The 23,658-nt window shown below is 37.9% G+C and overlaps 1 protein-coding gene across 2 annotated transcripts in view; it reads left to right on the top strand.

The window, feature by feature from the left end:
* Window positions 1–4,095: 4,095 nt before the first annotated feature.
* Window positions 4,096–23,658, top strand: part of UBE2W (ubiquitin conjugating enzyme E2 W) — a 32,735-nt gene continuing 13,172 nt past the window's right edge. For both annotated transcript variants that reach the window (XM_086740935.1, XM_086740936.1), the window contains exons 1-2: window positions 4,096–4,157; window positions 21,755–21,846. In XM_086740935.1, coding sequence (XP_086597061.1) covers window positions 4,143–4,157; window positions 21,755–21,846 — 107 coding nt within the window. In that variant the 5' untranslated portion in view covers window positions 4,096–4,142. The remainder of the gene's footprint in view (window positions 4,158–21,754; window positions 21,847–23,658) is intronic.

The raw sequence follows: 23,658 nt of genomic DNA, 5'->3' as shown, positions 1-23,658 counted from the left end.
TTGTGTTTATTGGAAGTTCTCCATTCCACAGACTTTTTAAACTCAGTGCCCTTCCTTAAACTGGCAAGCAGGAGTAGAACACGTAGTTGAGACAATTCCTCTCAGAGGTAGGGAGCCCTCCATGCTCCTGAGAAGCAGTCTCCTGCTGCTGCAGATGATGGTTGCTATGCCACTGGAGTAACAAGGAGAGGTTAACGTGAACATACAGTTGACTTCTGTGTGAGAAAGGGATAAGATGGAAAGCTAAAAAAGTACAGTGAACACAGGCAAAAGAAATGAAGCTCCCATATTACTATAGTGTCAGAAATTGTAAAATAGCAGGCAGTGACAGTTCAGTATGCAGAAGAATTACATAGGGAAAAAAAAAAAGGAGAGCAGAGGAAAAAATATGTTTAGTAATGTTTGAAAACATGGATAACATAGGGAATGGAATATAAAATTTTAGGGATCCCAATCAAGAAACGTATTTGACCTTTGTAAGACTGGCTAGATACACCAGAAAGTTATCTAATAAATGCAGTTTGAACATTAGTTGCATTTGTCCTCTAAGCATAAGGTAATGCAAACTCTGAAGAAAAGTGGATTATTAGATCAAATTCATGAATATTTACAGACACTATTTTACTAGGAGTACAATTTTCATTATTTGCTCCACGTGTTTTTGGCATGTGAGTCATAATAATGTATTTGACCAGATCAGCTTCTCAAGTAATGAAGATAACAGATGAAATTCCTCTTACCCCTGAAGTTTTGAATATTTGGGACCTAGGACTCTGATGCTTGAAGTCTCTGCCAAAACTTTAGCCAATACTTAAGCTTTATTTCTTTAAAAAACCAAACAAACTACTACTGCATTGGCTATCTCTGCACCTGCAACAGATTAGGAAGGGTTAACTGCAAAAGTGTTTTCTTCTACATTTCACATAGGTAAAGGTCAACACTGAAATGAAAGAGCAAATTACAATATAACCAAGTCCTTGTGAAATCTCCCCACTCTGGGGTTTTAAGCCTTTCATTGCTGAGATTACTGAATAACTTAGAATAACGAATACTATGAGCCATCACAAAAACAAGAATGGAACTGTATTTAAGGAAGAAAATACTGAAATTCATATAAATTCTTTCTGAGTGTCTGCTAATAGTGTTTGTTTTCTTATTGTGCTTAAGGGATTGAATCCTTATAGCATTACGCACTCTACAAAAACACGTATTAAAAGGCGTTCTCTGCAAGACAGGTTACTGACACATGGGAAAAGGGAAAAAGCCAATAAAACAGAGGCATAATTCTCCAGCTGCTCCTATTCCCATGATGACAAGAAGCTAAATATGTTGCACAAACATATTAGCCAATTGCATGAGTCTTTAAAAAACAAAGATGTAACAACAGTGATAAAAGATACGTTCGGTAGTCTTGTAAGAATAAACTTTACTTCAAGTGAATTTAGGGATGAGGGAATTCTGGTCACGAGTTTCAGCTGCAGAGTAATGCTTTACTTTCTTACATACCCAGTTAAGTTAGGGTGGGTATTCATTCGTGCTTTATTGTTTATGTGAAGGGCAAGAAGCCCCTTGTTTTTCACACCTGCTGTCCTGAGGAATGAGATTTGCAGCACAGGTGAAGCTATCTCAGTAAACAATATTTTAGTCCAAAATGTGGTATGTGCCTCTTTTTTAACCTTGCAAAGCTCTGCGTGATAGGAAAAAAAGACTTTATGAAGATAAGGACAGTTAAAAGCTATGATTTTTTGCTAAGATGGCTTTTAATCCAGAGATAATTTTTCTTTATTACAGAGTAGAAGTCTTATTTGTACTAATTACAGTTAGCTTAAGACTACAAAGCTGATCTTTCCATGCAAAACCAGCTTCCAGTCTATGAAGTGTGCTGGCATTCATAAGCTTCTGCCTTTTCGTATCTTCTGACCTTGAACAGGGTTTTCTGGAACAGGGTTAAGAAACTGAACATAATTGACTGAAACCAGTTTTATCTCACTGTGATTACAGCAACACAGATAGTCAATATGTCCATGTTTATAGCCGAACACATGTCCATTGCTTAAACTTGATGTTCTTGCTATCTTTGTGGCATATGGCATTAAGAAATGTATTTTAGGATAAACATATGTTTAGATCATGCAAAACAACATCTAGCAAAACAGAAATAGTAATGTTCCGCTTAATGCTCTAGCAGCCTAAGTTAGTTCTGAAGAACTGCAGGAAAAAGAAACCTCTACCAGGTCTAAATATCTACTTAATACAACAAATCCTCAGCAACCTAAATGCTGTTGTGAAGTTCTGCCGTACATAAATACTGACTTCCAAGGAAAACACACACGGCAAGATTCCTCTGACTTGACTGTTATTTAAATGAAGTCAGTAGAGCAACGCCAGCTTGCACAGCATCAGCAGCCCACAGTTCGTGACTGAGAACTGAGGTTGAATTTAGAGGGCAAAAATATAGGATTTGGCTTACATCATGACACTTTTTCCATCCTTACTTTTGGTAGGCTAGTCTCCTTTCCTACTCAAAAATTGACACATACTCAATTCTGTCATCAGCAAATTCCCACAAAGCCAAGAGGCTTGTTCCCTTCTGCAGCTACCTCACAGGACAAGGATACCCCTGCTGCCTTCTCTTCTTCCCTTTAAGCAAACGCCAGAAGTTTGTACATGCATCTTAGCAATGGCAACACTGCTGGCGCTAGATACAAGTTGGAAGCTGATGCTGTGTTGTGCCAGGTTTTCGTTTCCTCCAGTTAGCGGTTTTCAGTATACATAAAAACTCACAAAAAGGTAAAGCTTTTAGGTAGAATTAGTATCCTGCATCACACTAAGTAACATGGTTAAAGAAAGCAGACAGGCTTTCAGATGCACAACCCTTCTTTAGGTCTAAAATTAAAGCAGCAAATTTCAATGTAAATACAAACTGAGAACAATTGTTCAATAATTTAATTGGATGTGTATCAGTTAGGCCACCTCTGAAGGAAAAAGCAGGTACTACCAATGGAGCACAAGTGACCCAAGGGGATTCTTTAGCATCATTAGCAAGCGTGCGTGTGAAAGTACAGAGAAAGGTAATTACTACCCACCCTAGCAATGTTTTTGGAATAGGCAATGAGATCAGTGGGGAAATGGAAATTATAGTGAGCTATAAAATCAGTATCTCTCTTAAATCCTTGGGTTTACATATCCACTAGGATTATGAGTTTTCTAAGTGTGTCTTTGGAAAATAAGTTTTTAAGTTTACTTTGAGGATCCATTAGGTGTGAAATACTGTAGCTGGAATAACTGCTTAGGCAAAGTGTTTCCGCAAGTTGCTTAATTTATTGATTGCATGCAGGTTGCTTCTAGTGAGCCATGCTTGTTTATTTTCACCTACACAGTTACCACAAAATCACCCGGTGCAAAGGACAGAGGATGTTCCAGTCCATGAAAGGAAAATGTAGAATCCAAAAATGCTCCCATTTCGCATTTAGGCAAGCAGGCCACCAGACCACCATTGCAGAAAAATCACATTATCCGAAGACGTGTGGCAGAGCAGCACGGGAGGCACTGCGAAACGCCTGCCCTTGCCAGGAGAGCCGCCCGTCACCCCAAGGCGCAGGCAGGCCTCCCCCTACAGCAAACCAGCCGGCAGCCCCGCGGTCCTGAGTCCAAGGAGCAGAGCAGGGCCGGGCCTGCGGATCCCCAACCCGACCTTCCCGCCAGGCCGCACCAGACGCGAGGGTAGGCCAGAGAAACCCGCAGAAGGGCACAGCCGGCATTAACTAAATCCCTTGGCGGCTCTGGACGTGCAGATCTAAAAACCTTCACACACAGGGAGGTCGGGCGGGGGGCCATCCTACTCCCGCGCTGACAGCCGGCCCTGAGGCCCGCTCCCGCCGCGGGAGAGGACGGGGCTCGCTCCCCGCCACCGACCGGGCGAGCAGGGCCAGGGCAGCACCGCGGCAGCCGCACGACCACCGCAGCCAGGCCCGCGGCGGCAGCCCAACGGCGACACCCACCCTCCGGCGCCGCCCTCCCACTGCGCATGCGCGGCCGCCCGGCCGGCGGCGCGCCCACGTGACCGGGGAGGGGACGGGCGAGCGGCGCTGCGTCTGTGTGGGCCCGGGCCGGCGGCGCAGAGGGGAGGGGGAGGATCCATCATGGCGTCTATGCAGGTGAGGAGCCTGCGGCGGAGCCGGGGCAGCGCCGGGGCGCGGAGGCGGGGGCTGGCGACGGTAGTGGCAGTGGCGGCGGCCTGGAGCCGGGAAGAGCCGTTCCTCCGGGCGTGTGCGTGGTGGCGCGCTCCGGAGAGCGGTGCGGGCGGAGCAGCCGCCGGGGCAGCGGTTGAGGGAGTCGGTTGCGCGGCGGCTCCGGCGCGGCCGCGGGGGTCGGGGGGCCCGGCGGCCGCTCGGCGGGGCTGGGGAGGGCAGGGTAGGACCAGCTGGGCGCCAGGATGGAGCTGAGACCTGCGGGGGCAGGCTGTGAGGGGCGAGGCCGGGCCCCGGCTGCGGCGTTGCGGGAGGAGGGAGCCGCAAACGGGGGCGGGCGGGGCAGGATGGCGGGCGGGGGAGGAGGCGCGAGGCACCGGGGGGAAGGTTTGGCAGCGATGCCCCCTCTCCTTGGGGAGGTGAGGGGAGGGCGAAGGGATCCCTCTGCCCCTCGGTAGGATTTGAAGGGGCCACGGCTTCGCTGGCTGCCGTGGGAGGTGGGGGGCCCGTCCCCCGCCCGCGCCGGTGCGGCCGCAGCGTAGCGAGAGGGGGACCCGGAGACACCCCCCCCCGCCCCCCCCGACCCTTACGGTTACAGCATGGGGACGGTGCCGAAAAATGTGACTAACAACTTCATCTTCGCCGGCGGTTCTGGGGTTACGGCACTGTAATTCTGGGGCACGGGGGGGCTGGGAGAGACAAGTTTTGTCCCAAGACGTGTGTCCGTGTTGCCCGTGGGGTCTTATTTCTCGGCATGAAATGAGATTGCAGCCTGGTGTCAGTCCTGTGGGCAGATAGTGTCTGGTTTTACTCGGTTGGATGGGGTTGCTGTAGGTACAGTAGCGTGAAGCATCCTGCTGCTTGACAGGTATTTCCAGATTAATTATTTATTCATGCCTTCTCCGAAGGAGTTCTTAAATAGTAGCTGCAGAAATTGCTCTAGAAGAATGGATCCCTTTCACTATGTGCTGCTCCGAGTGGGTGGTGATTTATTGTGATTGGGGCAGGAGAAAAGATCGCTGAGTTTTGTGGCAGTGATCCCTTTCTTTCCTTATTTCACCTGTAACTGCTCTGCTTTTGCTACAGTTTTCCATTTTGTTTTTAGATCTGGATGATCTAGCATTTCTGTTCTCTTTCTCAGAGTGCTGCTTCTTTTCTTTTCTCTTTTTTTTTTTTTGTTTTCATTTGGATCCAGTGAAGCTTTTATTTTTTTGTCACTAGTAATGGAACAGCCCTAAAAGAGTGTACAAACTGAATGAAATTAGTTTAACTGTACCGATAGACTGGATTTAGCATAGCTAAAAAGAGTTTAAATGTCAAAGTGTTGAACTTTATGGGGTGAAAATTCTGCTCGTAAAATTCATAAGCATAAAAAAGCCATCATGTGTATTTCTAAGTTGTAGAAATGAAATGGGATCAAGAACTTGAACACACTGTACAGAATGTTCTTCATTTATCAGTAGTTTGGATGAAAAGTCTGATCTGCCTTCATTTTATCAACACTGCCTGGCAAATGCATTTTTGTAACGTTCCTCTTTTAATGTTCAGGCTTCCACAAGCATAATTGCAAAATAGAAGCAATAATTTATTAAGTAGTATCTTTTCTAAAACTGTGTGAAAACTATAGGGAAATGACAGTTGTGAAACTTGAAGGAGTCACTCCGTGAAACTTTGTAAACCTGTTCTGTGTTTGTTACTGTCTGTGGCCTAGTGAATGACCTTCTACAGCTTGCCTCACCCTCATTCCTGTTGCTCCCTCTGTAAGGAGGAAATAATGATTACAAATTAAGTGAGGTTGTTTAGGATACATGAATGACAAATATTGCCTAAAAGTGAGATAAGTTATGTGTGGAGGGTAGTACTCACTTCCTGAAAATACAGCCGTGGTAAGTCTAGTGTTGTAATTGCTTTCATTTTGGAAATATCAACCGTAAGATTACACTTTTTTTTTTTTTAATGGTGTCCCTTGATGAGAAATTCGAGGAAACATGTGGGAGTTTTTTGTCTGTATGTTGCTAGTTATATAATGTTCTGATGACTTTTTCCTGAGTTTATTAAACTAGTAATTTAGTAATGTAGTTTGGCAAATTGGAAAAGGAATTGTCTGGGATTAAAAAAAAAAAAAAAAAGAAAACCAACCAGGAAGCATAAACAAAAAATTAGTAAGTGAACTGTAAAATTACTAAGTTTCTCAGTAGCTGTCTCAGTAGACACCTCAGGTGAGCTAGATATCAAGGCTCTGAATTCTTCTATTAATTAATATTTAAATCTTCAGTGTAAAAAACACTTTACAAAGGAAGCTGTTGTATATAATTTTAACTGTTTTTAGGTTCTGAATAATTTAATTTATTATTTTATTAAATTGTTTATTCTAACATTTAATATGTAAGTTGCCTAACATAAAAAGGAGAGATCCTTTTTTCTGATTATGTACAGTGCTTTTAAATACCCAATGTTTAACTGAAATGTTTGTGCAACTCGTTGCAGTCTCTAACTATGCCGGTAGTATCACTGTACCATTATGGAAGTATTATTTGTATTTCTGATACAGATGATATATTGGCACATTAAATAAATTTTAGTTAGTTCTTAAACTGCTGTAATTTTATACAACAATGTATAAAACTGTAAGATGTAAGTTAATTACATCTTTATTTTTATAGATCCGCTAAAATTTCTCTGGTTAACTTAAAGCTGGAGTTATCTGATCAGCCTGTTCTAAGTCAGCCTACAAGGAAAGTTTTGAAACACATCACCTCATTTTGCCGGTGGCGCTGAACATCAACCTGAAGAGTTACTGTGGTTCAGTTTATGCATAGTAACTTGTAAAACTTGGGAGTTTGAGCCTTCATGTGTATAATTTAAATTTATTTTGATCTTTATCTTTGTGGACATTCTTTAATAGTAGTTTTCTGTAACACCTTTCTTCTAGAATAATAGAAGCTGATGTTGACAAGATCTTGTGTTGTTTTCTAACCACAGTGTTATCCAAAGTAATGGCTAATTTGCTACTGCTGAAGTGGTTTAAACCTGGTTTGCATAACTTTAAGCAAAAGATAGTTTTTTTTTCTTAAACCAACCAACCAACCAAAACCTCCAAGCAAACCTTGAAGAAAAAGCATTTTTTTCAAGATTTTTTTCAAGATTTTTTCCCAGAAAAAGCCCAAGCTTGTGCAACTTTTTCCTGGAAAAAAAAAAAAATTTCTAAAAAGTTGCACGTAGTGTAGAACAAATGACTAGAATGAATTTGCTTTAGAAAATTCTATATAGCATCTTCAGTAATCTGAAGTCTTAAAGCTACAGATAAAAATGTGTCAGATACTGAAGAAATAATAAGCTGAAGAAACAGTTGTTCTCAGAACAGCTGGAAGCAGAGAACTTACGTTAAGAATAGAAGAGCAGGTAAAAAATAGCATCAAGGAAGTTCAGTTGAAAATGTGCGGAAAAAATATATCATTGCTGTACAAAATGTTAGATAATTAAGGCCTTTCTCTCAACCCACAGATTGCAACTATTTGCAGCTTAAACTTGAAAGACTGACTTTCTCCGTAATGCTGACATTTCAATTACTACTGTTTTACCTTCCCCCCTTTCATTTTTAATATCATGTTACTTCAAACCCTGAATTTTGATTGTACATATTTAAACAGCTTTCACAAACACATCTATGGGAACAGTTTTAGGTTTGCGTTTTATCACCAAAATAACCTCTGGTCTTTCCTTTAAAGTTAGACACGTGAGATTTGTACCTGTAGATATTTAAATCTGATTAAATAAAGAGCTAATGTAATTAATGACACATCAGTAAAGAGTGTAGAATATTAGCCTTTGTGGTGCGCTTGTGTTATCGGGATTTTTTTTTTGTCCTTGAAAACTGCCTGTTAGTGGGCTACCATCAAAATACATGCATACTTCAAAATAAAAAGTGCTGCTTGAAAAGTCCTATTCCAGCAATATATTTTTTTTCAAAATATATGTCTAAACAGGCATTTAATAAAATAATTGTGCTAGATGACAATGCAGAATTCGTGTTAGCTTGAGATCACAGGAACTTTGGTCACAAAACACAAGCCGGTAGCAATACAAAAGCTTCCCATGGGTTTCACGCCAGTATTTTCAGCCAGTGGGGTAGGGGATGAAGAAAATGTATGCAAGACACTGAAATATCAAGAAAAACTGCATTATGATTACGTTATAAGAAAATACTATGCTCTGGATATGCACACTTTTGGTTAAACTTCCTTGGTTCTCTTCTTTACCTGCTCTTCTAGTATCAGTGGAAGTTCTGTGTTTCCAGCTGTTCTCAGAACAATTGGTTGTTGCTTAATCTTTCTTCAATATTGGCAGCATTTTTATTTAATGATTTGGAAATAGTTTTCTCTTTACTTATTTGATAGCTTTGTCTAGGAGAAAGTTCTAAGCTATTTTTAATATATCTTCCCAAAAAAACCCCAACAGACCCAACCTTGACTGACGAAACCTCTCAGTTGACTGGAACCTTGATGATACTGCACATGTGTTCTGTACTGTTAAACTTCACAGTACAGGATGCTACTTATGTTATTTTAAATAAAATATTTAAAAATATAAAGGAAATGAGTGAAATTATTGGTAATTAGTAACAACTTGGAAGTATTTAGTGATGCCACTGGTGAAATACTGTTGAAGATAAAAGTTTCAATCGATCTTTAAACTAAAAAATGCAAGTACCATGATCGAGACCAGAACGAGTGGAGAGTAAAAAGCATTTCTCTTGTCCACTAAGAGGTTGTTAGTCCTTTATGTAACCTTCAGTTATCAGTCTGTACTGATATGTGGTATATTAGTTTTGGCAGAAAGCCATTTTACAGTGAAATAAGATAAATGCAAAATTTATACTCATTTTACCAAGATGACTTAGTTTAATCTTGGCTTTTTTTGGTAAACTTTTAAGGGGAGTTGAATATCAAGGGAAGTCTAAAATTTATAGTCCTTAAGTCAGTAAAGAAAAATCAAAGTTATGGCTTTAGGCCCTAAGGAGTCTCACTTGGTTGGTTTTGTATCTGCTTGTGTAAATAGAATTTTGAGAAACACTTGGCTGTGCAGCAGCTGCACCATTTTTGAGCTAGAATAGAAAAATTCACTTCTGAGAAGGAAAGTAGTAGTTGACAAGTTTACTGACACCAGTGTCCCTGAGCATTGTCCGCTGATCTTTCTTCCAAATAGACCAACTATGTAGCTAAAATATAGAAAACGACAAATGCTTTCAACCTGTGACATTGAACATTGATATCTCATGAATATATGTATGATTTAAATCAGGAAAATAAAAGCAGACAGGTATTTATGGTAAAGATTAGTTATTCCAGTTGATTGTAAATATCTTTTTCTCAGAGTTTGATAATGTCTTGTGCTTGTTTTTAGGCCCGGCTATTCAAGCTCTGAGAAGGGAAAAAGAGAAAACAATAGATTTACAAAAGCCAGGGAATGTTGTCTTGTTAAGCTGCTCCCTTGGAAAACTTTGCGAGTTTGTAATTAATAAGCTAAAGCAGCTTAGCTCAAACCATGTGTGAAACTCAGTGACCAAGCACTTTAGTTGTTTGCTCGAATTCTACTGAGCTAAGACTTTCAGATTAAAGGATCTTCAGTATATAATACACAGGTATTGGCTGTACTGATGAATACTCCTGGAGAATATGAGATTAAATTACCCTTATTAATACGAAAGAGAGAAGGCACAACTCCCGTTGAACTTCCCCGTAGTTCTGGATGTATTCAATGTGCACAAACATGTTTCATATAATGAGCATGTCTCTTACATAGCTTTGGTTTACAACCAAGAGACGAGCTTTCAAGGAGTTTACAGGCTGAAGTTTCCACTGGGGAAGAGGACAACGAAGGTCTTTTGCTCAGCACTTGTAGGCAAAAGTTTTGTGCATCTTGCATGGTTTTGAAGTAGCAAAGGACTGTGGCAGAATTGTCAGCTAGGGCTTGGGTTTTTGCCTTTTAAAGGGTGGAAGAGGCAATATTACACATTCATTTAAGCCTGTTATAACTTCTTTTTTTAAAAAACAAATGAAAATAAAGTAAATAGGTTCAGTGTTTTAAAATAAAAAGAGCCAGTAAGCAACCTTTAGTGACAGGAGGAAGGTCAGGTAACCTGTCTTCTGCCTGCTTGTGGTAGTTGATGGCTTTCAAAAGATATTCTGGAATCTGTGCCAGCTTTTGCAGTTTTTTTCTTTGTTTTTGTTTGTTTTTCCTCTGAGGTGACCTTAAGCGCTGGAATGAAAAACAGATATCAATCTAGGGTGACAGAGGAAGAAGGGGGGGAACCCCATCATTTGCCTCCCTGAAAGCAGTATTAATGTGTCAGAGAAAAAAAAAAACAACAAAAGTTAACTGTGGTAGAGCAGGAATTGCGAGACAGCTTATTTTTGATAATTAATGATCTGATTTGAGAATATTACCTATTAGTCCTTTCATACACAGTGTTAAAAATAATTCTGTTTCTCCTTAGGTGATTACAAATACACAGTTGATTGTAATCTCTTTTATTCAACTAATTAAAAATACTGCTTGATCAGCCTTAAGGAAAAAATCCTGTGTATACATATATATCAATAAATGTTGATAAGAGTTTACTAGAGTATAGCAAATACTGTCTCTAAAAGTCTGCTGGAGTAAAATGCTTCATAAAATTTGATACTACTTGTTCACATTGATTTATTTCTTGGTTAGAAATTGGTGGCCGATAATGAGAAAGGACAAGGAAACGGATTGAGGTTTCCGAATTTAGGAATTCTCTCCCTGTCATATTTAGGGATACAGATTTGATGAGTGTTTAAATCTTGTTACAGTTTGCAACTTCCAACATTTTACCCCTTTTTCCAAAAGGCTTTTTGTGAGAATACAGCATTTTATCTTGGTTATCAACCTTTGGAATGGTTTTTATAAGGATAAGAAATTCCCTGGTAGACATATGGTTGCACTCTTTGTGCCGTCCTTTGCTGTTGTCTTAAACTAATTTATTTAACTGAAGCAGTTCAAATCAGGCTGGACTCTTGTCCTTAAATGATAAAATTATTTGTGTTTGACTTTTTAGTTATATGTGAGGCTTGTGCTAGGCGTTGGTATGTTTCAAGACTCCATTTGTAAAGCAGATGACTAGCTGTCATTTTCATTTTATTCTTCGTTAGTGGATTTCACTTCATTTGCTCTAAAATGACAGATTCATTGTAAAAAACTTGATTATCTGGCAAAAAGCTCTTCAGACTGTGGAGTACAGAATGTTTTGTGTGTCTATGTAGTTATTGGTTTATCTTTAATTATACTGTAGTTCTGATTTCCAGCTGATCTTGTCTCTTAGTGAGAGGAGTGTATTATTCCTTTCAGAAGAAGATTGTATGGCTTTCACCTTCCAGTCAAATATTTTAGAATATCTTGAAGCGTGTGAAGATAATATTCTATTATCAAAATAAGAAATCAACAGTCCTTCCTCTAACACCCCCAGTCCATAACCTAGTGAAATTTTTAAATGCTTGGAAGAACAAAAGATAAGTGGTGAAAACTTATGTGTAAGTGCCTTGTTAAAAGATTCATGTATTGCCTTTTGGTTCCTTTTAAGAAGGAAAAATTTCAAAATGTCTGACATATTCAGGACTTGAAGTATGGATTGGTCTGGGAAAATAACATTAGAACTGGGTTGCCAGATGTTAACATGTTTTATTAGAAATGAGGAGGAGGAGACTAATCTGCTTCTGCATTCTCAGTACAGATTGAAAACCTGATACTCAGCCAAAAATAGATAAAACTGGAAAACAATTCTTCAAATTAAAATCCTGGTATTATTTTATATGGACAAAGTATTTTGTGAAGCTGTTTTGTTATGTGTCCTGCCGAAGCTTTAATTTGGCACATCCAGTCAATTTTCTTTCTTTCCTCCTCTGAGACTTGATCTTTGATTGGGAAAAAATCACCCAGGATTGTGATAATAAAGTATCTGGATGACTTGTGAGTTTGGGAGTCTAGGATGAATATTTTCACTTGAATAATGGGGTATACTCTGCAGGGACTTCCTTGATTGATTAGGAAACAAAATATTTTTTTAATTTGTAGGAACTATCTCTTTCCTCTTTTCTTTAGTTTTCTTAAGTAGCAAGATGGACTGTAGCAGGTAATTTTTTCTTAAATGTCACTGTTTTTAATCTTTACCTTGTTTCTTTTCTGTTTGAGAGGTTTTTGTTATTTAAAGTTAGGTTTCTAATTAGAGAGTAACATGCAATCAGTTCCAGCAATACTTACACTGTTAAAAATGATTTTCTGTAGAGGAGTTTTGTTTGAAAAGCAGGACTCTCTACCCAGTGATTAGAGCTTCGTGTTCTGGATTTGAGATACTTTGCAGTAAGAAATGTGTGAATGGAAGAACCAAAATACTGAAAATAGAGTTGTTTCTCGTCTTATTCTCGCAGACTAGTAACCTGTTGACAACTCCCTCTGTTCTGGTACAAGGTTACTGTTTGCCTCCATTGAAGAAAATCTGTCTCCTGCATGCAAAGGATGCTTTTTGTGAAACATTTTGTAACTTGAATGGAGGAGGAGGTGACAGCCTGTAGCTGATAAGTGAAATGTAAATTCTTTGCCAGGACTTCATCATAGTACTGACAGTGTTGTTGTGCTAACAGAGTTTGCTAGGTACATTTAAATCTTTGGATATGGAAGAGAATAATTCATTGGTAATTACTGAAGAAATATTGTTAGGTCTCCGTATGGTGCAGTGTCTTTACCAGCATAAAATAGAAGAGTGGAGCCCCTGTGGGAATAATTTTTAACTTTTAACTATTTATGAGTTAGTTTTTCTTCCTCTTTTATCTCCAAGCCAGATTAAGATTTGAGGTTACAATGACTAGGAAGGCTTGGCTGTGGAAGGCTACTCCTTTTACATCATTGAGACAAAGAGAAAGGAATTCGAGTACATGGAAATTGAAGGATTTTAACAAAATTCAAGTGCAAATGTTTTGGACACCCGTGCTTCATAGTCTGTGAAGCTGCTGTTCTGTCTTTCAGTTTCTTCATGTCCTCATGATACCGCCTAAACTGAGCATGGCTAGTAGAGTCTCTACCACTCCAGATGGTAAGGCCACCACATTCCAGCTTAATTGCCCATCACAGCTTGTTTTAGTGGTGAAAGAAAGTGTGGTGATGGAAGATTTCCTCCTGCAGAAATGAACGGAAATTGTTTGCCCGTTTTCCGCTTTTTGCTCTACTGGTAGGTTTCTGCTCTACTGGTAGAGAAAAATTGAGGAAAAAAACCTGTTTTCTACCAAACTCTTACGACTGCCCTTAATAATATCCTGTCTTGTACTGAGTCTCTTTTTGGTTTAATCAGTTCAGCTTTTCTGTCTCTTTCTTTCTTTCTCAAAAAAAAAATGAAATCTCTAAAATAGACTTTCAAATCTGTATTAAGGATTGTTCAAAGGTAAAGTATTTGACTAAGATAGCTCATAATTTAGTTTACCTGTCTAAGATATTACCCATTTAAGACACTGCACATCTCATGCAGCGTTTCTTAAAACACCAAAAAGTGGAATATTCAAGAATTGTGAAGATAAGATAGTCGAATAGGTGCCTTGATGGTTCTTCAATTTTATTTTCTTTATATCATTTACCTTTATAAAATTTGTATTTTTAACTGATGAGATAACAAGGTCTGGGCACACAGTCAAACTTGATTGGATTAGGATGTTAATATTTTACTGCTAATCAACAGAGCCAGTGTACCAGTGCATGTATGCTTTGCCCACTCCAGTTATGAAGTATAATACTTTAACTGAAATATTAATTGACTTAGTTGCTCGCAGCTGTATGTACATAATTTGTACTTGGTAGTGACCCCTAATAACTAAGGGTGCCTTGTTTTTTCACTGCACACATGTTTTTGTTTGCATATATTTTTGTTAAACTTTAACTCTCTGCGCTCCAGTTTTCCAAGGGAGGGGCAAAGATGTTGTAAGACTTCTGACAATGGGCGTAGAACTGGAAATATACACCTGATATTATGATGCCCCTTTTTAAAGGCATTGAGAAAGGTAATTTTCGCATACCTACAAGAGATAAATAAGTTTTCATGGCAGAGGAGGAAAATACCTTTGACTGTACTGTTGCATTGTGGGGATTGTGTTAAAGTCTGTCTACCTGTCTGTCCATGGATATGATCCTTGTTTGTGGCAGAATCAGAAAAAAAGATCTCTGGTTTTGGGGAATGGGATGGTGCTATTGTCATATATGCTTTAGGAATACAGATTATTGCTTTTTAAGGTAGCTGACAGGGACACAGAGACTAGTAAAATAATTTTGTGCCTGTTAATAAGCACTTACGCGATTTATAGAATCTAGCTCAATGGTGTACAGTAATCAAATTATCTGATTCTAGGAGATGCATTCTGAAATGCTTATGTTGCCAACCTCCAAATCTCCTCCTGTCCTAAATTGCTGCTATCTCCTCCTTTGCACATATTGTATCTTTTACATGTTTCTGCCCTGCCTTCTACTTCTTTATATGATTCACCATGAATCAACACAAACAAGAATTCGACTGTGCCATTTGAGATATTACTACACCACTTCCAGAGGTGGCCAAGTAACATGTGTGCCAGTTTGGAGAAGGAAGAGTGTGTATTTTTTGCATAGCAAAGGTGCTAGAAGCTATTGGCTTCAGAGATATATTTAGTTTGAACCATAACAGACTGTGAGTGTCGTCTCTAAGGATAATGATAGAGGTTGTTGTGAGTTATCTGGGGAGCCGGCAGGAATTACACTCCACTGACACCTAGTTAATTTTGTTTTCTTTGCTCCATGTGGTTTGAGAAGTCTTACGAGCTTGACGCTTTAGAAAATCTGTGGAGGATAACTGAAGGGGTTACATAAATCCTATTTGACAGAATTAGCAACAGAATACAAGCCATTGCTGTGTCTATCATGTCTCAATTCCTGGAATAAACTTTCTTTTGGAACTGAAGTTTGCACAGTGCTAGGCTGTACTCTTTGATGTCATCCTTGAGTCATCCTTTCCTGTAGAGGTAGGTGGTTTAAGTAATCTTGGTGTCAAAAACTTCCACCTTTTTGAAATACTTATGTAAACTACTGGTTATGTCACTACTCTTTGCCTCTTGCAGCTGATTATTGCTGTAGTTGAAGGACTGTGGTGTTGTCCAGTCTTGGATTTCTGATCTTTCTACTCTGCTGTCCTGTCTCCCTCTAGGTAGTGAACATTTTTGCCAGTTTGATACCTGTTTTGGTTTATTTGGAAGTTGTATTAAAAGAATGCTTAGGCATAAAATTCTCTCTCAAAAATAAGGAAAAGGTCGAATTAAGAGTGCCTGTACATCCTTCATTTATTCCCCCTTTATGTAAATAACTCTGTATTTGCAGTCTGTGTTTTTTTTTCACAGTCTCTTTAAATAGAAAGTGGACAAGCAGGAAGGGAGCTTCTATGTGAAATCTATGATGGATTAGCAGAAACACTGGAAAGATGGTCTTGTGATATGAAAAGAACAATACAGCAAGCACGGCTCCCAAGAGCATATCAATATATAGAAAACATCTGTTTGGAGGTTATTGTGGGAGTGAGTACCTGCATTAGCTCATAATTTGACTTAAAGGAGCTGATTGAGAGGCTGAAAGCAACTTGATTTGAAAAATGATATTCCTGATTCACGGTAAGAAAAAAAGCAGAAGTAATAATGGTATTGACTTTAGATATGCATGTCTCAACATAGGTCTGTAAATAAAGAAGGACTCCTGATAACTAAGCATGTTGAAAGACTGCAGGTTTCTAGAAGAAAATACTAAGTTATAGTGGCAAGCTATCTCAATATGGAAAAAATATAGGAATCATGGTAAAAGTCAGTATGACTGCATGAGCAGCTGTTTAGCGACTTGAAGATTGAAAAGGCTTTATACAAAACAGGAAAGTGAAAATAAGTAATTGCTACTAAAGCTGAATATGAAAGAAAGAGACAAGCATGTAAGTGAAATCTGCTCGTGGTTCATTGTTTTAAATTAGCAGATTTGAAAAGCATTGAGAAAGAGTTTTATAAATCACTAGAAAGATGAAGAAAGAGATGAGCCTGTGAATAGAAAAAGAAAGCAACATACGTAAATTAACAACAAATCACACCAAACAAAAAAGACAGATTCAATACCTTTTAGGCACTGGATATTATGTTAGTCACTAGGATTCAACTGTGTGGGTTGGTTTTGATTTTTTTTTTTTTTAATTTATTTTTAAGTGTTTAAGCAACTGAATCTGAGTTTTTTAACAATTATTTTGAGTGAGTTTCCAGATGATAAAATACTTCTACTATTGCGTGAAAGGATGGCTTCTAGAAATCACCAGACCAAATAGTCTCTGGTATTTATAGGATATAATAGACAATTGACTAGTGAGTACTTAGATAAAAAGTAGCCAAAATAGATTTCAGAAGAAGAATCACTGTGAACTAACTTGATTTCCTCTTCTTATTGTGTGGTAACTATTGTGAAAGAGGAGCAGTAACTGTATTCTGACTCTGCAAATACTTTGACTTGTGTTAGTATGACATTTGAATAAGCACACAAGAAAAATGTGGTATGAATCAGTGGATTTTTTTAATTTTTTTTTTTTTATTAACCACAAAGACCACTTCTTAAGGTATCACAGTTGTCGTTTGGTTGTAGTAAAATCACTTGACTGAGTGTCTTATTGAGACAGGGTGTTTGGTACCATCAAGTTGAGTGAACCTGCCAAGGGGTATTTTGAGAGCAGTTTGCATTGGCTTGTTTAGTTTTTAAAGAATGGGGAAGGAGAGAAATAAGTTGAAACAAGTAAAAGAATTCTCTTCTATTTCCATGAAGAATAAGAGAATTAATTTGACATAATTTATTCATCTCGCCTGGATCTCTTACTGTGAAGAAAATTCTTCCAATTATAAAAGCAAGAGATAGGATGATGTGGAAAATGTTCAAGGCTTTTAGCTACAAGGATGCTTTCAAGGCCAGGTTGGATGAGGCTCTGAGCAACCTGATCTGGTTGGAGATGTCCCTGCTCCTTGCAGGGGGGTTGGTCTAGATGACCTTTGAAAGTCCCTTCCAACCCTAAACATTCTATGATTATGTGATATTTTAAGAATCTTTGATCTATCCTTATGTTAGGAAGATGGAGGGATGACTTTCCTGAGGTATCTTCAAGTCCTAAGTTTGGAAGATTCTACAAATTAGATACTTTTCAGACAATTTTAACTGCTAATCCATTATACATTGTCCTACTATGTTTGTTGCTGCTAATTCTCAAGAACTTTGTGTCAGAAAAACAATTTTCTGTATTCACGGCTGTCAAATACCAGGAAGGCTTTTCTCCCTCTGAAATTGTTCCTTTTCAAATGCTTCATTTCAGAGACTTTTGGTTGCAGCATGCCTTTGATACATAACATATGTGAGCTTGATATATCAAAGTAATGTATTTTTTAAAGTGCATAACTGAATTATCTTGAAGCTAAGCGTGTGTTTCTGGATTTGTGCATGATATTACAGTAGTCTTTAGACTTAGTGTTACTCTGAGAAAATTAATGTTCTTGGTAACCTCTGTGGTCAGCTAGTACAAATATTGTTAAACCCTGAAGAGGAATTAATTAACAGTTGTTGCATTTAAACTTTAGATGTTTTCTGAATTACTATGGTAACCAGGAGCTCAGTTTCCTAATTAAACTATATGAATCTGGCCTTCAAGGGCTTCATGTAAGAGGTTGTGGGTTTTTTGTTTTTTTTTTTAAACTAGATCTGTCTCCTGATAATCCAGTTTTGTGTATTAACGAGATACAACATGAGACAAATTATTTTAAGTTGTAAGGAAGAAAAGAATAGTCCTTCATCATATCTTTGGGGAATGTGTTCTAAATTTTCTGAATATTCTTAGCTGCATATTGGACTGTGTGTGCAAGCATGTAGCCAGCAGCTCAAGGAAAGTGATTCTTCCCCCTCACTGGGACTTGAGACCACATCTGTAGTACTGTCTTTAGGGAGCACCAGTACAAGAAAGACATTAGTGTACTGGAGTGAGTCCAACAGATGGCCACCAAGACGGTTAGGGGCTGAGTTACGTGACGTACAAGGAGAGGCTGACTGGATTTCTTAAGTGTTAAGAAGAGAAGGCAAAAGGGAGATCTTGCTGATGCCTACGACAGCCTGCTGGGAGGTTGTTGGGGAAAATAGAGCCAGAGTGGGAAGAGAAGGGACAACAGACACAAGTTGGAACATGGGATATTCCAGTAAGATACAGAAGAAACATTCTGTACCATGAGAGTACTCGAACACTGGAATGCATTGACCAGAGAGGTTGATTAAAAGATAATTTTCTAAATATTAATTAACTACGCTCTTAGAACAATTTTTCAGTATCCAAATGAATTCTGGTTAGTAGGCTATAATACCCTTTATAATTTTGTTACAGTTGCTATAGAGTACTCGACCATCTTCTGGAAAAGGTCTATAGGCAGCTATTTGTTAGTCTGTACAGAAATAATTGAGTTGATGCTTGATAGAGCAAACGAAATGAAAATGTCTGTCTATTAAAGATACCCAGCTATGTTTGTCAGATAAGGTATGATTAACTTCTGTTCTGTTGACCGTGCCGTACTAGAGGGAGGAATACAGTTCCAGTGTGGAACTGTGCCTAGGAACTTCCTGTTAATCAGAATGGCACTGGAGTTTTCTATGCATAATAGGTAATCCTAGTCAGATTTTCCTTGTGGATTCTATTATCTCAAAGTGATAAATTTCTTTGCTAAAGCTTGTTTTCAAGTCATTACAATGCTAGACATGTTATAGGCTTGTTTTTCTAGGGAATTTACATTATTGAGTTTCTTTCGCTTAATAGTCAGATAACATATCCATTTTCTACTGAATGTGCTCTTTTCAGCTTTATATGGGAATTAAATGAATGGCAGGTTTTTATTGTTATTTTCACTGAGAGCTGCAAATACAGGTCAGGCTGAACTTATGTTCGTACTTATTTGAACTGTCTAACTTAGAAATTACAGTTTATTTTTTGTATTTTAAAAATACGATTTTGTTTACTGTGGTACTTTTGACCCAAAGTGTAAATAGTATCTCCTGTTATTTCTCTGCGACGTGTTTTTGAATCTTAACATATTCTGTATTGTAGCTGATGAGGAGCAATGTGTTGTCTGTATGTATTATTTATATTTAATGGACAGGCCTCCGTGACAGTGTCAGCAAATGTTTTAAGGTCAGAGGAACAGAGCACTTCAGTGTTCCTCTGCTGATCAAGTACACATTTTTTAAATTTTTTTTTTCCCCCTTGGGTTACTATTTTTTTTTAGAAAGAACCATAAATATTATATGTGAGAACTGAAAAGCTGTGAAGCAGTTGGAGAGAATATTTTTGCAGTGGTGAGATGGATAAAAGAGTGACTGAGACTGTGTTAGACTGAAAAGACGATTGCTGGAGAAAATAGCCAAAGGTCCAAACATCAAATGAGAGGGTATTTTTAAGTGTTGATAATTTGGGATTTTTGGTAGGAAGAAACAAAATTTCCTCTTTTTGTACTAATATCTGTTTGATCAGATATTGATACCTTAATGTGACTGGTTTCAATTTTAAAGTGGATTTTAGACTCCTTTTTATAAAGACGGAGTTGTGTAGTTGGTCTACATGTATGAATAAATGGATCTACCAGGTTATTTGCTGTTCTTATATACATTTGTTCTTTACCATTTTTTACATAATGTTTCCAGATCCCCTATTTAAGGGAAAAAGTTTGAATTTCCCTTTATCATAAAAGGTTCTATCTCTGAACTTTAAAAATATTTCTCTATATGATGGTCTGTCTGACGAGGTGTATGCAGATTGAGGTTTATTTGATAGTGGTGTTGGAAAGTCTCAGAAAGAGAGTTGAGTCCAAAACAACTGCCACTCGAATTAAGGATTTGTAAAATGGTTTTGGAACTTTATTCCTTTGCAGTTTAATTCATAATAGTGGTGTTAAACACTGTTGATGTTTATAATCTGAAGTTTTCCTAAACTGTGCAGAAAACTGTGGTTTTTTTTCACTGTGTTAGCAGTGTATATAGCTTTCTTATGAAAATGCTAGTGTTGTTTTTTCAGTTTGTTTATATCTGTACGCCAATTATAACAACCTTTAAAATTCTTTTATGACATAACATTTCACTTCAAAACGTATTTGTTTACTTATTTGCAAATAAAAGACTTTTAAAGTGTGTATCTGGATTCAGGGTAGGAACCTTCAAAACAGAAGCCCAAATAAAGTTTTCAGGGCTGCTTGACAGAGACAGAAAGTTGTTTCAAAGTGTAGATTGTGAATGTATGAGGGCCTTTTCTTTAGGAGTTGTGCATTTGAATTTGTTGTGGTCCTGTTTCAAAGGTATTCATGAGATACTGAATCACTTCTGCGTTGACAAATGCACACTTTATTTTCCCTCGTGGATTTTTTAAAGTTCTGCTAAGGACCAGAAAAACTGTTTGGAAAATTAGTAAGAAACAGCTACAAATGTGTGATAAACCTACATTTTAAAGAATTGTGTGTCGAGTCAAAATTAGATACTAAACCCCCAAACCATATATTTTTATTCCTCTTGAGTATAAGGTCATTGTGAATGGTAGGAGGATGGAAGTGGACTAGTAGGTGGTAAACCTTATAGTTGTTGCCAGGAAAAAGGAGAGTAAGAAGTGAGAAAGCCTTGAACTTTCTGTTATCTAAATGGCTTAGAAATGACAAAACATTGCATAACTGTTTGTGTGGAGAAAATACACTCTGAAAGCAGCGCCAGTGCTAGCAGTTCGCAGAGGTTGCATTTCCCTTGCTTTATAGATGGTGAAAAACAGTTCTGGTAGTTGTTATAGAAGCAGCTGGTTGCAGTTACCAATTTATCCCTGTCAAAATAGGTAAGAATTACCTGAGCTTGTGGTGTAACACTTTTCTAAATACTATGACTCTGTAGGTTCTAAGATGCACTTACTGTAAAGTTTGTGTTTGTGTTCTGCGAGTCATAGTCTTGTTTTAGTTTTGTGTTCTGTCTTTTGGGATGACATAGAACAAGGTAAAGGCTTTCACAGATGCCAGATTGAAGTGTCTTAAATTACTTAGAGGAGCAAGAGTTGTGCTGTTAAAATCTTGGAGAATTAATGTAAATCTGATGCTGTCAGGGAATATGAAATGTTCACTGCTATGGTGTAGAGCTCTGATTGCCATGTTTGTAATATGACAAAATCCTGGATACCTATGTATTTTGTAACGCAACAGTTCTTCACTTAGCACTGTTTCAAATGTGGGTGCCGTTGTGTTTTATCAAAAAAGTAAGTTTAAGTCCTGTGACTTCTTTTGTATGACTCTTCAGTTTTGTTCCTGGGAGACAAGTCTTTCCTCTTTCTCACCTTTCAATTTCACTTTATATTTACTTTTTCAAATACAATTCCTTTTACCTTTCAATAATTGATGAAATGTACTTTAGCGTACAAGTTTATTGTTGAACTTTATTTAATATTTTAAATATTCTGTACAATTTCTTTATAGAGACGATTACAAAAAGAACTATTGGCATTGCAAAATGATCCACCTCCAGGAATGACTCTAAATGAAAAGAGTGTACAAAATTCAATTACACAGTGAGTATATATACTCTTTTATTTTTGCTCTCAAGCTGAAAAGTGTAAGTGATGAGTTCTGTGCATGCCACTTCAACACTTATTTGAAGTAACAGTCTGAATTTTTGTTTTCAGTGGAGGGAGTGAAACATTGTTCTACTTAACAGGGCCACAAAGATGATCAGAGGGCTGGAGCTCCTTTCCGATGAGGACAGGCTGAGAGAGAGTTGGAGCTGTTCAGCCTGGAGAAGAGAAGGCTCCAGGGAGACCTTCCAGTACCTAAAGTACTGGAACCTAAAGTTCCAGACTTTCCAGTACAGGAAAGATGGGGAGAAACTCTTCAGTAGGGCCTGTTGCGATAGGGCAAGGGGTAATGGCTTTAAACTAGAGGGAGGTAGATTCAGACTGGACAGAAAGAAGAAACTTTTTACAGTGAGGGTGGTGGAACACTGGAGCAGGTTGCCCAGAGAGGTGGTGGATGACCCATCGCTGGAGACGTTCAAGGCCAGGTTGGATGGGGCTCTGAGCAACCTGATCTGGTTGGAGATGTCCCTACTCCTTGCAGGGGGGTTGGACTAGATGACCTTTGAAGGTCCCTTCCAACCCTTAATGAGCATATTGCAGTAATGTGCTAGACACTTTCAGGAACCGGATAATGAATTCATTAATTTTTTCATTAGGCATTTTACTTTCTAACAAAACATCAATTGGTAAAAGCTTCTGCATATTTTAGAATATAACAATTTAACAATTTTGTAGCTACTAATCTCTGAAACCCCTCTAGATTTATTGTAATAATAGAGTAGCTGGTTTAGACTTTCTATGTTATTTATGTTGAGTATATTTCTTAGCTGTTTATTTCCATTACCTTCTTTCTCTAAAGCAAGTGGAGAAAACTTCTTAAAGAGCAAAGTTATCCAAGTATATTTATTTACAGTTTCCTCCCTGCTATATTTTTTTTCTGTGATTAGTGAAACAGAAAGAGAAACATGGTTAAATATTTTGTGTTCTGTCAATTGAAATGGACAGGAATTGTTCCTGGTACTAATTTAAACTATTTTTAAATTGATTGAAATTCAAAAGATTTAGACTGTGTTGGCATTGCTTTTAGATAATTTTCTTTCTTTAATTTTAGAGAAATGTTAAAAAATTCTTAGCAGACGTAAACATTTATGAGAGTATGAATCTCAGGCTATGTGTTCTGGACTATATTATTGATTAATGGATCAATTTAAAATACAATACATAGCTAACTTCTGATGTTGCTTCACATCTGCGCTTTCAGCGGTGGCACTCAGACTGTGTTAGATGAGGCTTTTCTGAGCCTTGTATATACTGAGCTCTCCTATTGCTTTCTAAATGATGCTGGGTTTTTTGATACTTCATGTAGATGAATGTGACTAAAACAAATTGAAATAGCACTTTACAGAATTTGATAAAAAAATAATAAACTGTTGTATGATTGCTGAATTACAGCTTGTGTTTCTTGCTTTACTTCAGGTTTTCTTTGGGAAGCAAAATACTTAAATTTTCTGAAAAAAACCACTCAATCTAATATTGCAGATGTTTTACTCATTTAAACAAAAAACCCAACTGTTAAGTAAAATTTTACAGCAGATGAAGAGATGGAAAAAAAATATTTTTTTTTTTCTGTTCATGGATTTCTGTTTTTCTTAGGCTGTCTTTGTTCCCAGAGTACTACCTCATTATTTTTTTTTCTGCTGTGTACAATTTTTATACCTTTCAATACTTTGCAAATAACTTCCTGTTTACTGTCATGCTAGACTTTGGAATTGCCACTGTTTAGGAAGCTTCCTGTCACAAGTAACATGG

The sequence above is a fragment of the Chlamydotis macqueenii genome, chromosome 2 (genome assembly GCF_036417535.1).
Source record: "Chlamydotis macqueenii isolate bChlMac1 chromosome 2, bChlMac1.mat, whole genome shotgun sequence".
NCBI classification, from domain to species: Eukaryota; Metazoa; Chordata; class Aves; order Otidiformes; family Otididae; genus Chlamydotis; species Chlamydotis macqueenii.
The sequence above is the reverse complement of the archived record's forward strand: the minus strand, read 5'-3'. Positions and strand labels throughout refer to the sequence as shown.